This window comes from Tympanuchus pallidicinctus, unplaced genomic scaffold (assembly GCF_026119805.1).
Source record: "Tympanuchus pallidicinctus isolate F22 unplaced genomic scaffold, pur_lepc_1.0 scaffold11, whole genome shotgun sequence".
Taxonomy (NCBI): Eukaryota; Metazoa; Chordata; class Aves; order Galliformes; family Phasianidae; genus Tympanuchus; species Tympanuchus pallidicinctus.
The window spans coordinates 10,666,230-10,679,362 of NW_026294627.1; the positions used below are offsets into that span (position 1 = coordinate 10,666,230).

The 13,133-nt window shown below is 34.6% G+C and overlaps 1 protein-coding gene across 3 annotated transcripts in view; it reads left to right on the forward strand.

Moving 5' to 3' along the window:
• Window positions 1-8,621, forward strand: part of CNTN5 (contactin 5) — a 579,795-nt gene extending 571,174 nt beyond the window's left edge. For all 3 annotated transcript variants that reach the window (XM_052670906.1, XM_052670908.1, XM_052670907.1), the window contains 4 exons: window positions 4,357-4,543; window positions 5,017-5,129; window positions 6,473-6,641; window positions 8,051-8,621. In XM_052670906.1, the coding sequence (XP_052526866.1) occupies window positions 4,357-4,543; window positions 5,017-5,129; window positions 6,473-6,641; window positions 8,051-8,154 (573 nt within the window). In that variant the 3' untranslated portion in view covers window positions 8,155-8,621. The remainder of the gene's footprint in view (window positions 1-4,356; window positions 4,544-5,016; window positions 5,130-6,472; window positions 6,642-8,050) is intronic.
• The last annotated feature ends 4,512 nt before the right edge of the window (window positions 8,622-13,133 follow it).

Consider the following 13,133-nt stretch of genomic DNA (forward strand, 5'->3'; position numbering starts at 1 on the left):
GCCCTGTTTGCATTTTGTACTAAGGAGTAATGAAAGGCACAGTAACTTGTCCAATTGCACATTGTCATCCCTGAAAGGCAGTGTTAACTGTTATGTCACATGAGTTTTATGCAAGGTTTGCAGTACACATTTGCATCTTCCAAAGCACATATTATTCCTGACTTCAGTACAGATTTGTCAGCTGTCTGCTCAACCTTACTAAATATGTGCCAGCCACACTCTGATGAAGTAGAAGTAGCTTGAAAACTTTGTCAGAATGGTAGAAAAATATAGTGTGTGGTTAATACTGTTTAGAATCCATAACCCAAAGGTTATAAAATCTATTTCAGCCTTAAGCAATATTTTCCTTGTCACTTACTGGTAGGGAAGTGAAAGGGAAAGAATTACTGTCAGGAAGAACATATTTTTTATTTTATTTATTCTTTTCCAGCTAATATTAAGTACAGATCTCAAATCTCATGTCTTTGCCATTTGAATTCCCCTAAAGGGTAGGAGTTTGACTAAGCAAATCAAAAGATTATCTCGCAACCAAAATGGATAAAAAACAGAAAATCTTGAATCTCTTTTCAAAGAAGAACATCTAAAAGTTTTTGCTGTTCCTTAGATGTTCTTTGTCTGTTTATACAATAAGAATTACATCTACATGGTTTTGGAATTACTTTTTTAATTTACTCAGGTGTTACTTAAAGTAGATTAGAAAGGGTATATCAGTGTTTTTACCAAAGACTAGTAAAGCAAGACAGAAAAAGAAGAATTAGAGTTTCATCAGACTGAATACCAATTTACCAGATTTTGCTTTCGGAATGAATGAATTTTCTTAAACATGTAATAAGCAACTGGATAGCTTTAAATATGTCAACTTAGCCTATAAAATTACAAAAATCCCTCTAAAATCCTGACAGCTACAAGCATTTCTCACAGGATTCCAACAGCTTTTCAAGTCCCTAGGGTATGGATCACATTTTAGATCTTTCATGAAGGTCTCAAGAGATCCATGCTATTTTCAGTGTCATGTGTGTCTCATTATTTCACTTTTGTGTCATGAATTGTTTGCTGCAAGACTGCTATTTTCTATTAACCAAAATCAGAAACCTAAAAATTTATTGATTTTTCATTGGAAAATATGACTAGATATTTGATGATACTTCTCAGTGTTGAGATACAATATGAGACTTCATCTCAGGTGTATGCAGGACTATGTTGAAGATAGGAGTACTTGAAAAAAGAGGAGGATGTAAGATATTCCAGGGAAGACCCAAAGCCTAGGCTTACTGAACAGTGTTTTCTTTCTCCTTTTTAGTCAGCAATCATTATGATGAAAGCCATGTAACTGAGGTTGATTGGCATTTTTGCAGGAACATTTCATCTTGTTCTGAAAACACTCACACCAGTATGTTGAGGTGATGCAAAAAGCAGCAGTAAATGTACTTTTTCTGTTCTAAGTGCTCGGTTCTACAGCTGCTTTTGCGCTGATGCTAATATTTGGGGAACTGCACACTGTGCAAGCTCAAGGAGCCAAAAGATTTTCTGCGAATGATAATAAGAACAAGTTGTGTGAAATCTGAATCGTGGCTTCTCTTTTTCGGGGCTGCAGCAGTTCTTTCGGCTCACTTTTCTTTCCTTCTTCCAAGCACCTTCTGTACTCTGAGATCCCTCCAAGTTCATTTTCAGTTACATCAGAACTGTTGGTGTTGGTAAATCAGAGAGACCGGGAAATTTTCTGTGTTTTATCCAGCCTTCAAGAAACCTCTCTTCATCCTAGCTACTTCAGGCTCATATTTGAATTGCCTTATTTGGAACCTTGGCCAACAGAAAGAATATCCAGACTGCTTTACTAAAGTAACTGCTTTAGCAGGGGAATGGATTCAATGATCTCTTGAAGTCTCTTCCAGCCCCTGCAATTCTGTGATTCTGTAATTTATGCTATATGATATATTAATATTCAAAGTTATCATTAATGAAAACTGGTAAATCCCTTTTGACCAATTAAGGCTGCAGAAAATAACTAGTTTTTGTTAATGTACATATAACTGTGCATAAACAAATCCTCTGATTTAAGAAACCTGTCCAACAATTTTTAAGATCTGCAGTATTTCCACGCCAGTACAAATCAGTGCTAGGTTTCCCATCTGTTAAAAATCATTTGAGTTTTTTAATCACTTTTTCCTTGAGCTCATTTAGCTCAACACATAGTTGTACTCATATAGAGAAAGATAGAAGCCTATTTTGAGATCAAAGTCCAAACTCACCTGGTAAAACTTTAAGGAGAATTTCAAAAGCAGGAACCAAGCATTTAAAGGCTTTGAAGTACAGGAGATATTGAATAGAAACAATGCCACTCGCTTTTCACGTTTTTGCTGGTTAATAAAGCATATATGTTAATTCCCCAAAATACAACCCTATGTCAAGGAGCAACACCTTTGTCACGTGGTGTAGCATTAGTAAAGGAATATGCCATTATTTTTGCAGACTTAACATATAAAATAAAATTAACTTCAGAGCTTTATAAGCCATGATGGACACAAGCAATATCTGGAAAATCATGTTTTCACAACAAAACAAAGCTTCAGTGCAAAACCTGGGCTCTGTCTACTGTCATGTATACTGGGACATGGTGTGCTCTGAATTAGCTACCACAGTGACACCTACTGAGCTACTTCAATTTTTTTTTCCTGGCTTTCTTAGAATAAGAATTTCACTGCTTCTGATGCATTTCCACCCCTGCCACTGTCCACTCACTGTCCACTGGTGTGATCTTGGGCAAACCACTTTTCCTTCTGATCATTCTTTGTTAGATCTCTGGCAGAGTTGACTAATTGGTTAATAGGGTCTTCAGGACAACGACTCTCATTATCCATTCATACACTGATAATACTGTATGACTCTCAATATTATAGTGCTGTGCCTGTAAAGATGCATTAGAAGTAAAATGAACTCATCTAACTGCCCAGCAGATAATAACTAGATCTTCAGTTCTAAAATGTAAATGAGGTGGTTGTTAATTCTTCTTTCCTTCCAAGGAAGGTGTGAATAGATGTTACTCAAGCTTTCAGGAAGTGAAATACCTGTGTATTTCAGAATCATACTTATTTCAACAACTGTTGAACATAGATAGATTTGCTATCTAATGTGTAATCAAAGTAAGAATTAATGCAATATGTACACAAATTTTACAATTAAGGAAGTTGATAACTGTGTTGGATCAAACTGATACACACTCCATCAAAGGGAATACAGCCACTATATATATATATATGTATATATATATATATATATTTAATGGCTGCCTTGGCGTAAAAGATCAGTATTGTACTCATTGGTCTTATTTTTCCATGAATCCCGTGTGCTTTTTCATTCAGTATTTTCTGGGATATATTCTCAAAAGTGTTGTATTTCCCATGACCTTTTTCTCAGAGGAAAATGTATCCAGATATAATATGAATAACTTATTGTGAAATAACAGATTTCACAGAAAAGGTCAAAACGTGGAATAAGTGCAAGTAGTTCTCATCATGAAAAATGGTAGACTGAATATAGCTATTTGAATGGTACATTAGTGACATCTTCTGTTAGGGAAGAGTGTCCTGTGAGAACTAGGTGGAAGTCACCTAGATACATTAGCGAGAGATATTATTGTTTCAGTTTTTCTTCCAGTTAAACCCTGCAAATATCTGTCTCTGAGGAAAGAGACTAGACAAATTCATAGCTCAGTATTAGGCCTTCTTTGAAATTATAATAAATTAAACACAAACATCAGCAATATGGACCACAAGCCACCAAATTTAGACTTGCTATGCCTGAAAAGAAAGGGCAGGCTAATCAACAATCAAAATTACATTTACAGGAAACATCTATATTCAAGAACTAAAACTGTATCCACTTCCTTCTTTTCATTCAGATAAGATTTTTCAGTTCAGTGCAAGATTTCCTCAGGTATTTTGTCATTTCCTGTTCATTACATTGATTAAATACCTGGCAGCTCTGAACTCTACAGAGCCAGGAATTGAATATTGCTCATGTCATTTTTGAGCTGATATGGCCCGAGCGTCCTAGGCTGAAGATAGATACTTCTTGTAATTTAAAAATGATTGAGCTCCTCTTGAATTCCCTGAAATACTTTTGACTTCCTGCCAGTGCTCATCTTCTAATCTTTGATCTTACTAGTCACATCTTTCTGTCAGTGCACTGCAATTCAACACATTTTAAGTAGTTCCATGATGTTCTGATTCTCACTTCAAACAAAAAGACAATCAGACAACAGACAGGACTGGAAAAGAAAAGTACCACAGGAAAATATGTAAATCTTGAGCATTCCAAATGTGTGTATTAATCTTTCCTTTGATCATTTGTTGGCAGATTGGTTACTGGAAAGACATGGAACAGGAAGAAGCAGCAGAAAAGGTGAAAACTGCAGGAAATGAGTCATCTCTCCTTCTGACAGGATTAGAAGGAAATACATTATATCACCTAACTGTGCGGGCATACAATGCTGCAGGGTATGGACCACCCAGCGCCGCTGTGCGTGTAGCAACCAAGAAGTCCCGTAAGTGATCTCAGTAACTTTGCCCAAAGAAAGAAGCAGTCAGAAAGCAAACTCTGTCCTCTTCATATATAATAAAATACAGAGATATTATATAATAATCAGGAATCACTTATAGCTCTGATATGTATCTTTACTTCTATGCAGAGATGTGAATTCATATGTCTTTACATTCATAACAAAGATAATCTTCCTAATATACAATGTATTTTTGACAGAGATAAAACAGTTCCAAGTTGTAAGTTCTGAAGAATTGATGGGTTAGGTTGAGACAATCCGCCACAATCTATTAAATGATAATTCTGGAAAAAAATATAATGAAGTATGGAGGAAAAAAATAACAGCAAAACTCCAGCTAGAAGCCTGTTAGCACTTATAGTTGTAAATATAGTAAAAGACTGACATAATTTTGATTTGATTTTAAAGCAACTTTCTAAAAATATATTTATACATATGTTTTTATTTCTTCTTCCCAGCTCCCAGCCAAGCACCAAGTAATGTTATGTGGATACAGGATGGTTCTCACGTGTCCCTTGGATGGGAGCCAGTCAGACCTCTAGCTAATGAATCTGAGGTAATGGGATACAAGGTCAGTGCCTCCCCTCCCTCACAAACTTTCCTCTCTTCTAAACAATAACTCCTATTCCCTATATTCTTTTTTTCTCTTGGTAGTTTTCTGTATACTATACAGATTATCTGAAACCAGTTTTCACTATAAAAAGAATATATAAAATTGAAAAGTGCTAAATGTCCCAATATTTTCTGTGTTATGACTTTCAAACTGAGATTATAAACTAAGTAAGCTCTGAGTGTATCAATTCATCATATCTGGCTGAGAAGTGTCTACCAGTAAGATTACTTTCCTATGAACACTTCAATTTAACTGTGTGTACAGTAGGAGCTAATGAGATGCAGAAGAGTCAGACATCTTACAATGAAATTAATATTTTTATGAAGGAATTTTTTTTTATGTTTAATGTTTGTTTTTAAGTATTATGCTGTTGATGTTCAATAGTCATCTGGCATTTAAAATCATGGAGTTCTAAACAGCAAAATACCAATTAATACTTATTTGACAAATTATAAGAAGTGATGGAATTCATTAAAATTTTAAATTTGAAAGAAAAGGAATCTATGTTCTTAGTGAGGTTTTTGTGGGTAACCTGAGGCATACGTATAACCATTTCACTAGACTACAATCTGGTATCTCATTAGAAACAAGAAGAAATGTCACCATGAAAATGTAAATTGATTCAGTAAGCTAGAAAATTATTTAACCTTTATCAGTACTGCTGAGATCCTGAAAAACTTTGAGTGGATGCTTTTTTACATTTCCTTAGACCTTTTTTTTTTCTGGAAACAAAAACCCTCATGCTGAAATACCAAAAAGGCAGCTAAGTATATTTCTCCCACTTCACATAAGCATGTATTGAGTTTCAAAGGAGACACAGGGGTAAATCTGAGCTATTTGGAGTTGACTTAGCCAGCTAAGGTAGACAGTAAGGACTTTATTTAGGGAATTTCTTACATTTGAAACTAAATTCTTTCATCAAAATTGTGAATATCTATATGAATGTGGGAATGAGAATTTAATCAAATGAAACCCAAAAGGCATCTTAAAGAAAGTTTGTCAACTGGAAAAATATTGTGTAACACCTAACAGTAGAAGGCAGCAAGTCCTATATCCTTGCTTTGGATCCTTTCAAAATCTTTTCTCATTCATTAATCACTAATATACTTGCCTGTTACTGTTTGGAAGCCATATTGTGTGGGAGAAGAGGGAGCAAAGACGGTAGATGTAAAAGCAGATAACTGCTTTCCTTAACAAAATCATGAATGTCCTAACATTTCAGTGACTGTATCGTATGCACAGAATGTCTGATATATAACTTGAATGATCTCCATGACCATTATCTGCTTTATTGGCCGTAGGTGTTACTTAGGCAAGAAGGCCAAAGCAACAGTCAAGTTATAGAAACACAGAAAACTTCCGCAGTGGTAATTCTTCCTGATGTTGGTGTCTACATTATTGAGGTCTGTGCAGTCAGTGAAGGAGGCGATGGGACTGCTAGTCCCCAGATTAGAGTTCCATCTTATGCAGGTAAGGCTACATTTATATTTGGAAGAGTGGCAGATATGACAATTATAGCAAAGTTCATTAAAAAGCAAACAAACCTGCATTACTCTCTACATGATAAAAATTGTTCTCACAGTTCCCTAGCAGTTAGACAAAATCACTGATAGCAATATTAATTTTCTGTGCTACAACATGGTCATCTAACACCATTTGAGATTCTCATGAGTATCTCAGGCATTCGTGTGGGGCTGATGAACAAACATAGAATATGCAAGAAATCTGTGCCTTTTTAAGGTTACATCTAGAAAACTAATTGAGTTATGGATGTCTACATGGGTGATAGGTGTCTCAAATTCCAGTACAGTTACCAGAGACATAATCCATACAGACAAGTAGTTAAGCCTGGAGAGCAATTCATCAGAGAGCCAGAATTTAAATATTTTTACATAATTTGGCATATAAAGGCAACAAGATGTTTTAAGGTATCTCAAACTTTTACTCAGAGCTTGTAGATATGATACAGGACTTAGAGGATACACAGAATGCACCATTATGCACCGGAAGGAGGCATAACATCTAACACAGCTAAAATACCTTCAAGTTTTTTCACTTAGGTACTGGAATCCCCTGTGCGTGTCCGTGCTAGAAAATAGTTGTGCTTCTCTGTGAGTTCAACTGATTCTCTTGATTAGATATGACTTATTAAGTCATAATAGTAACAGTATTAGCGTAATTATCATTATGTAACTGATGACGACTAACTTCTTTTTCTTCAGTTGAAGCAATATGTTAAAGAATTTGAAGTATCACTGTATTAAAAACTTAAGAAAAAATGTGCAGACTAGTGGGAAGAAAATAAATAAACAACATTGTCTTTTGCCTAAGAGAATATGGCATCTTAATTCTAACTTTCTATTAACGCTTACTTCAGTTCTCTTAAGCATTGTTTTTTAGTCCTTAGTGCTATGAAGAGTCTAAGCTTAAAACTTCAATCTGTTCTTAAAATTTCAGCTGTAATTAAGAGACTCTGCTATGATCTAAAAACATCACTGGCCTACAGGTCAAAAGACCAAAACAAACATCAGTATCAATCATAAGCTTTCATTCTTTCTTCCAAGAAGAATGTTTGCAGGGTACCTTCTGCAGCCTAATTCTTTATGAAGATTAAGGCATGAAACTTACTTGTTCTCTTTGAATTTTCTATTAATTTACAGAGTGAATGTGAGAATTCAGCATGTGAGTTTCTATAGATATCATCATTATACCTCATTTCCTTATGTCTGTCTAGGGAACCTAATTTGGATTTACTCTGCCCAAAAGTTAGATTTTTGTTCAGTATTAAACTATACAAATTTTGAGTAAAATTTAGTGTCTAAATGTACTGAGATTTGTTTACGATGATGCTTCTTTAATTACTTTCCTTTCCATTTCAGGAGGTAAAGTAACAAGTGCTCAGTCCACCTTACATATGTTCTCTACTTCCTCGTCCTCTGTAACATTGCTTTTGGTACTCATGGTTCCTTCAAGTTCATGGTGAAGACTGCGGACTTTGTTGTTGTTGTTATTTATTTGCTTTAGCTTGATAACAACAAGGGATGGAGTTTTATGTGTGTGGAGCAACAGGAAACCCAAGCTAATGCTTAAAGACCCATAGAAATACCTGTGGTGCACTTAGAGGAGTGTTGGAGACACAGTCAAAAATTCATCAGGTTTTTTTCTCTTAAGTTTTTGTAAAAGTCCTCTGGGAAAGGGGACATTTCTTGGCCCAAAAATATGCAGATTGTATGTAATAAACTTTTGTAAGCAAACGTAATTTCCGTCAAATGTACTTTACTTTTATAATATGTTCAATTTTGGTGACCCCAGTTATGTATCATTAGGTGTTTAAACAGTGGTGTCTAGTACAGTACATCTGTTCGGTTCAAAAAAAAAAAACAAAAAAACAGCAACATTCTTTAACTAGAGAACAAAGTTTGATACAAGTTCACCTAACACTTCTTGCATTCCACATGGTTGGCTGTTCTTACTGAGAAGAGAGAGAGAAAAATATAATTGACATATGTATGCTTTGCAAAAATACCAAGAGTTTGTTCTTAAAATGCATAAATACACATTAAAATAGAAATATATATATAGTCAATACAATACTAGACAGAACATTCAAAAAGTGGCAAAGTGGAGTTGAAAATAAGCCATTTGTTTTATTTTGAGGTAAACTGAAAATAATTGAATATAAACTTTAAAGGAAACAAGTACCATTGTTTTTCATCAAATACTGCATGATTTAATGTCAAACAATCAAGTATTTATTTTCAATAGGAAATAAAAAAAAAAAAAAAATCCTAATGCATATGGCAATGAAAACTCCACTGAGCATTCAAACTTACACTAGGCTGCTACGTGAGCAAATAAAAAAATCCAAGAAGTCAAAGCTACTTTTTCCAACCATTTCCTTCTTTGTTTTAATTCTGGGCCCATTTTTTTAGATAACATTGTATACTTCACATATTTGGTAATCCAGTTAATGCATATATAAAGGCATATAACAGAGAGAGCATTAATATTTTGGAATGTAGTCATTCACACATACATGCTGTAGCAGGACAAATCTTGGAGAATAGTGTTTGAAAAAAAACTTTGTATAATTATCAGTGAGCATTATTACAATTATTTTGTTACCTAGAACTGTTTCTATAGCTCTATAGATAAAATTATTCTGATAGGAATTGTGTGCTATCAGTTCTAATACCTGCTTTTGCTGTCTAAAAGCTTTTTTCACTCAATACAAAATTTGGACAATTTTTCTACATGTGAAGGCATTTCCATACATTGGCACCTGAATCAAAATGATCCCCACTGTATATGATGTGCTTGTTTGTTCAATTAAGGTACACGTGATGTTATGAGGGATGGATTTTTACCATGAATGTCTAACTATTGTGACAAGAATGAACACACTTCATCTAGGAAAAAATTGAAAGTGTTTAAGAGGCAAGTCTTACTAGCATAGTTCTTCCAACTGCCCATCCTTCTAAAAATTTTGATGCAAATCTGTTTCGGTTCATAGGTTCTGTGACAAAAATGCTATTATTTTGCCAGCTCACTAGCAAAGTAATACTTGGAATGTATACTCCAATGATGCCCTTTCTTAGTATCTTTAAAAAGAAGTGCAATGCTTGCTAGCTAAAAATCTGACAGATGACTACATTCCTTTTGAATATTTAACACTGGAATTTTTCAGAGACTATTCAACTTGATTCTTTAGTACTTTATTTGTTGGTGGAGATTGGATATTAGGAGAAGGTTCTTCATAGAGAGGGTGGAACAGGCTTCCCAGAGCAGTGGTCGTGGTGTTAAGGCTGCCAGAGTTCCAAAGCTCTCCAAGACCTGCCTGGATGCCTACCTGCGCGACCTGCTGTAGGGAACCTGCTTTGGCAGGGGGGTTGGACTCGATGATCTCCGGAGGTCCCTTCCAACCCCTACAATTCTGTGATTCTGTGATTCTGTGAAAACTATTCAGAAATGCTCTTAAAATATGGCTTAGTTTTCAGGAGGCTCTGTGTGGAGTCATGAGTTGGATTTGAAGGTTCTGGTGAGTCCTTTCCAACTTGGGATATTCTATGATTCTGCCACTCTATGACACCCACAGATACTAAAAAAAAAAATAAAAATCTGAAGATGTAAGCTTCAAATGTACTTAGTTAAAACTAGGTAAACAAGGGCAGAATGACGAGCTGAGCCCAGAATGCTGTATAGTTACAAACAGGAGACCTACTTGTATCCACCCCTGTTTGTAGGAAAACCTATGAAGTGAAAGTCAGGAAGGTGAAATGCACCGAAGAACAAACTCAAAGGAAATAACTACCTGTTGTGGTTTGCAAAGCTGTAGCATTGCTACTGAGCAGAGAGCTTGCTCTAGCAACCTATCATTCTTCAAAAGTTTAAAATGAACAAGAATGAAGTGATGAACCAAAAAATATAACGGCTATTTTATAAATTTGCTAAGCATAATTTCGTCTATTTTTTATACAGATGCTTGCCAATGCAGTATGTTTCAGAGTATTCGAAAAGGTGAGAGTCACTCCTGGTGACAGTTTAGTTAATTTTCTGAATACAATAAATGGCTGTGCTTTATAAGAAGATTGGAAGTCCTACGAGGAGATAGAGCTACATCTAGCTATATCTCAATCTCTAGTACAAAATGCAGATAGAAACACTGACATACCATCAGGTAATGCATTTGTAATGCAGGGACAAAAAGGGATATATTTTATATTCAACATAAACAAAATAAGTTTATTAATATATTTAGATGCAAAATACGTTTTAAATGTTTCAATACCTACATATTACATGTGACTCTGTAGTAGGACGTTTCCTTATCACGACGTATCTTTTAGTTGCATTGAAGAACTCTTTCCTTTTTCATGTAAAAGTTTGTAATAGTGCAGTCTAGCATCATTGAGGAGACTGTATTTTTGTATAATGCCACAATATCTGTCTGGAAAAGAACAACTATTAAGAAAATTTGTTTTGCAGTGAAAAAGAAAGCTACCATCATGGCCCATATCAAAATGTTAGATATACTGTATGCAACCTGTATATATACTATATATAATGGTATATAATGTGGAAGACACAGTAATATAATAGTTCCTGTGTACTGTTCTTGTAACATTAGATCTTTTTAATAAATAATTCTTTTTATTGACTTTTATCTATCTCCTGTCAGCTCCTGAACTATGTTGGTATACAACTGAGTGACACAGACATTTCTGGATTCCAACAGCAACAATCTTCTATTTACATGATTTTCAAAAAGAAGACAATGAATCTGGAATACTGACTGTGGAAGTTCAAATAATTTTTGCATCTTTCTAATTTCTGATCTGTGTTGGTTTTCCTGGGCAGTTATTACTTTCATAATTGAATAACTGAAAGCCACAAGTAAGCTGGATCTTTTAACATGAAGCTATAAGTAATAAACACTTCTAAATAAGACTCCAAATTAACCCCCGAGATAAAAGCTCTTCGGAATATTAAAATATCTTGAAAGAGCTTTACAAGAAAGCCACCAAGGACAATTCATCGTAGTGAAGTACTTTCTAGGATTTTTCTGGAATGTGTAATGTTCTTTCAGGTGTCGTAAGCATCCCACAGCCATGTAGGTACAAAAGGACAACATGATAGTTTCAAGTTCTACTGAAAAGTATTGTTTCCTTTGTCTTATACTTGAAACAATTTGTGTAAAAAAATCACAAGAAAAAAGATGATTTCAAAAAGACACTTAACCTTTTTGGGGAAAAATGTAATAGCGGATGACTCAATTATAGCAAATATTTTCCTTTTTGATATTTTCATTTGACATTTTAATAATCCCCAATCACTTCTTTATGAAATGCATGTTTACAGGGCAAGTGACATTGCAAAATACTAAGAAGTCAAAAGGATCATTCTAAAAATAAAAATAGATTGCTACAGCCACCATTAGAACTGAGACTTCGATTTCAAAATGGGTATGGCTTAAATAGAATATTATATCAGGACTTCCATTAAATTAGTTAGGAATGTCACGGAAAAGTGTAATGACCTGTTTTTGCTGACATGCAGAACTGTGCATGTAGAAAATCCATATCTATCAGAACTTCTACTAGACCACAATCCATTCTTGCCTTTTTATGGCAATTATCCCAGTTCCTCTGAAGTTAAGACACTTTCTTTCCTACTTGCTTCTTATGTTTTGAAGTAAAACGGTGTCAGAACAAAATGAGCAGCACTTTATTACAGTAAGTTAGATGGCTTTAGGATATTACAAAGAGCCTCCCTTAGCATGTCTACCCACAGGCTGCTTCTAATAATACATGCCATGAAGCTAAGGCTCTAAGTCTTTTTTCTCCATTCTAGTAAATATAGACCTGACCATTCACTTCATCTTTATTATGGTACTCTTTTTTTGATACTTCAAATAAGATTATGAAAGTATGTGTGTACTAAAGATTCACAAGCCAAGGAGAAAACTCAGTAAGAAATTGTATATAAGCAATTTCAATATTTGCTTAACAGAGTTGTCAGTTGCTTGAGCAAACTGGCACAGATGTGTAGATGTGCAGTCATTCCTCCCTCTTGCACTCCTTTTCCATTGTTAGATTATTAACTAAGCAGTCCAGCTCACATAATAAACCTACCTAGTATCAGAAAATACTCATAAAGAAAACTATGATGCCTGTTGATTTATCTTTTACTAATGACAGTGAGAAAGATATATGTCTGGCCACAGAAAAACATTAATTTTTCTCCTCTCCAATTTAATGTCACTCATTGTTTCTAAGAATTAAAAAATAATAACATGAGTGTTTTCCTAAAAGATACAAGATGCAAACTAACAAAAGGAATAATAAAGTCATGCCATACGTGTTAATAAAAAGTGAATATATTCTGCATATTTTGATTTTCATGGAGAAAATAAGATAGGAAACTGATGCAATTTTCTTTCAGTAAAAGAAAGAGCACATAAAA